General features: G+C 43.9%; 1 protein-coding gene across 1 annotated transcript; it reads right to left on the reverse strand.

Moving 5' to 3' along the window:
- Window positions 1–2,142, reverse strand: LOC140176787 (uncharacterized). The gene is made up of 3 exons (XM_072208332.1): window positions 1,810–2,142; window positions 1,294–1,427; window positions 1–406 (listed from the first exon to the last, which is right to left on the reverse strand). The coding sequence occupies exons 1-3, from the start codon at window positions 2,140–2,142 to the stop codon at window positions 1–3; spliced, it is 873 nt and encodes a 290-aa protein (XP_072064433.1).
- Window positions 2,143–4,271: the final 2,129 nt, after the last annotated feature.

Genomic DNA, 4,271 nt, shown 5'->3' on the forward strand with positions numbered 1-4,271 from the left:
TTAACGATTACCTGAGAATAGCTCGGGATAATCCTTCCGCATCTCGGACTCTAATTCCCAAGTATGCTCTTCAACTCCTGCTCGCTCCCAAGAAACTTTAACCAGTGAAACTTCCTTTCCCCGCAATTTCTTTACACTAGTGTCATCAATTCTCACTAGCGTTACATGGAAAGTCAAGTTCTCCCTCAACTCAACCGACTCAGGCTCCAACACATGAGCCACATCCGACGTGTACTTGTGGAGCTGTGACACGTGTAATACGTCATGCAAGTTAGACAAGTGAGGTGGCAAAGCTCCTTGATACGCCACCGGCCCGAATCGCCTCAGAATCTCAAACGGTCCTATATACCTCAGATTCAATTTCTTGGTCTTAATCGCTCTTCCAATACCAGATGTCGGTGTAACCCTTAGAAATACATGTTCTCCCACTTCAAAGTCTAACGGTTTCCTTCTCTAGTCCGTGTAACTCTTCTGTCGACTCTGTGTTGTTAGAATTCTCTCCCGAATCTTTTTAATCTTCTCAGTAGTCTCGGCTATCAAATCAGGACCCAAAACACTCACTTCACCCGATTCGTACCAACAAAGTAGAGATTGGTACTTCCGTCCATACAAGGCCTCATACGGAGCCATCCCAATGCTTGCATGAAAGCTATTGTTGTACGCAAACTCCATCAATGGCATGTAACGGTCCCAACTTCCGGGTTGATCCAATACACACACCCTCAGCATATCTTCCAACGTCCGAATAGTTCTTTCCGATTGTCCGTCAGTTTGCAGATAATATGTGGTACTGAGACATAGCTTCGTACCGAAAGCTCTTTGAAAAGCTCCTTAAAACCTTGATGTGAATCGGGGATCACGGTCTGACACTATGCTCGATGGCACACCATGCAACCTTACTATCTCCTTGATATACAACCACGCCAACTCCTCTATTGAACAACTTATTCGGATAGGCAGAAAATAAGCGGATTTGGTTAAGCGATCCACGATCACCCAAATCATATCAAATCCTGACCTAGTTCTCGGTAAACCGGTCACAAAATCCATTGCAATTCCTTTCCACTTCCACTGAGGAATCTCAAGAAGCTGTAGCATTCCTGACGGTTTCTGATACTCTATCTTCACTTTCTGACACGTCAGGTACTTGGATACTACTGTAGCTACATCACCTTTCATCCCAGGCCACCAGAACATCTTCTTTAAGTCATAGTACATCTTCGTACTGCTGGAATGAATGGAAAACCCACTGTTATGAGCTTCTGATAATAAGTCTTGTCTCAAACTCCTAACATCCGGTATACAAATCCTCCCCTTGTGTCTCTATAATCCTTCACCATCCTTAGTGAATTCTTCACGCCTCTTATCACCAACTGGTTGAAACAATTGTTGAAGCTTTTGCTCATCTTGCTGAGCCTTCTGAATCTCTGTTTTAAAGGTACTCGAGATCTACAACTGATTCAAGCAAGCTCTTCCGGCAACTTCACCAATGTCTAGCTTAAGATCCACAAACTTATCCACTAGCTCTTCTTCCTTAATCCTCATCTAAGCTATTATCAAGGACTTCCGACTCAAAGCGTCTGCTACCACATTCGCCTTTCCAGGGCGATAACTCAGTTCAAAATCATAATCCTTTAACAATTCCATCCACCTCCTCTGACGTATATTAAGCTCTTTTTGATCAAAGATGTACTTGAGACTCTTATGATAAGAAAAGACGCTAAACCTTACTCCGTACAAGTGGTGCCTCCAAATCTTTAGTGCAAACACAATCGACGCTAATTCCAAATTATGAGTTGGGTAATTTACCTCATGAGGTCTCAGTTGACGCGATGCGTAAGCCACCACATTCTGATGTTGCATCAACATGCAACCCAAACCCTTGAAAGAAGTATCACAATATACTTCGAACGGTTCATGCGGTTCCTGTAAAATCAAAACAGGTGCTGAAGTTAGCTTTTGCTTCAAAGTTTGAAAACTCTTTTCACACTCCGACGTCCACACAAATGGTACTTCCTTCCTTGTCAACTTAGTCATCGATAGTGCAATCTGGGAAAATCCTTCAATGAATCTCCGGTAATATCTAGCTAAGTCTAAGAAACTTCGTACTCCCGTCACCGTCGTTGGTCTTTCCCATTCCATCACCGCTTCTACCTTAGAAGGATCCACCGCTATTCCCTTTTGCTCACCACGTGACCTAAGAACTTTACTTCCTCCTTTCAGAAATCACACTTCGACAACTTAGCATACAACTTCTGCTCCTTTAAGATTTGCAACACAATCCTCAAGTGTTCCTTATGCTCCTTTGCCGTCTTGGAATAAACTAAGATGTCGTCTATGAAAACCACCATGAATTTGTCCAGAAAGGGACGAAAGACCTTGTTCATGTAGTCCATGAAAACAGCAGGTGCATTCGTTAACCCAAAGGACATCACCGCAAACTCGTAGTGTCCATAGCGTGTCCTAAACGCAATTTTAGGGATATCATCCTCTTTCACCCTTATCTGATGGTAACCGGATCTCAAATCGATCTTCGAAAACACTCCGGCTCCTTGCAGTTGATCCATCAAGTCATCTATCCTTGGCAGCGGGTACTTGTTCTTCACAGTCACTTTGTTTAACTGCCGGTAATCCACACACAATCGCATTCCCCCATCCTTCTTCTTCACCAATAAAACTGGCGCTCCCCACGGAGATACACTCGATCGAATGAACCTCTTGTTCAGAAGCTCTTCCAACTGAGTCTTTAACTATGCCAGCTCTATCAGAGCCATTCTATACGGCGCAATCAATACAGGTCCAGCTCCCGACACCAATTTAATCGCAAATTCAATCTCCCTCTGAGGTAAAAATTCAGGAATATCTTACGGGAAGTCTCTAACTACCAGAATCTGCTCCAAATCCTGGGCATCACCCAAGGCATTAGCAGTCAACAAGATATAACCCTGACACTCTTCCCTACTACAGTGCACCATTACAGAGTTCAGGTAATAACCCTCAGCTACCACTGCTCCATTTTCCCCTTCTAGCATAAACTGAATTGACCGTTCAAAGCAATCCAATAAAACTGAATTAACCAATCAAATCCCAATATCATCTCCAACACAACCATTAGTAAATAGATCAAATCATGCACAAAATCTCTACCCTCAAGCTTGAAACCTACTTGCCTACACCCTGACCTAGTTATAACCGTTTGATGTGGAGTATGTACATGCAGATCAAATGCTAACTCTGACACTTTCAAGCCTAGTTCCTCAACTTTAGCAAACGAAATAAACGAATGCAATGCTCCAGTATCATATAATGCAATTAAGATCTTATCACCAACTAAACATATACCTCTCATCAAAGGATCCGCCTTAGAAGCATCCTTAGCGTTCACAGCAAAGACTCGACCCTGATGCTGACTCTGGCCTGTGTTCGGATTCCTCCCACGAGTGCAATCCCTCGCAATGTGGCTAGGCAACCCACAGTTGAAGCAACCACCTAAAACAACCTTGCATGAGTCATATGGATGAAAACGCCTACAACACACACAAGTCAAATCCGGAGAAATCTTACTCTGATTTCCTCTCCCTTTGCCACGCTGAAACTGATCTTGAGTGTTCTTTCTGAAGCCTCCTTGACCTTGAGGCGCATATCCTCCTCTCTTGAAACTCTGACCCCTCGGATGAAAATACTTGCCACGTCCCTGACTAGAATTCCCTCCGTGAGTTTTCATGGACGAAGCTACCGTTTCGCATACTCTTCCACCACTCTCGCCTTGTTCACCAAGTCGGGAAAAGTACGAATCTCCATTGGAGCCATAGCAGCCATAATGTTGTCCTTCAAGCCTCTTTGGTACTTGATACACTTCCAACTTTCGTAAGTCTCCGGGGCACCCTGACATACCCTAGAAAACCTACAAAGCTCTTCAAACTTGCTTGTGTAGTCTGCCACTGACAAGGAACTTTGCTTCAGCTGCATCAGTTCCATCTCCTTTGCTTTACTTGCAGACTTAGGAAAGTACTTCTTGTAGAAGGCCGTCTGGATACATCCCCTGGGACATCAGTGTTCTGGAGCTGTAGCAAATGGCACTCTGCTTGCCACTAGTGTTGGGCCTCTCCTACTAGCTGATAAGCAACAAATTCAACATATTGATTATTCAGAAAGTGATGCGCCTGTAAAGCACGCTCTATGGCCTGAAACCATTTGTTCGCTTTAGTAGGATTAGTTGATCCTTGGAAAATTGGAGGATGAACCTCGAGAAAGGTCGCCAAGGTCATTAG

The sequence above is a fragment of the Arachis hypogaea genome, chromosome 12 (genome assembly GCF_003086295.3).
Source record: "Arachis hypogaea cultivar Tifrunner chromosome 12, arahy.Tifrunner.gnm2.J5K5, whole genome shotgun sequence".
Taxonomy (NCBI): Eukaryota; Viridiplantae; Streptophyta; class Magnoliopsida; order Fabales; family Fabaceae; genus Arachis; species Arachis hypogaea.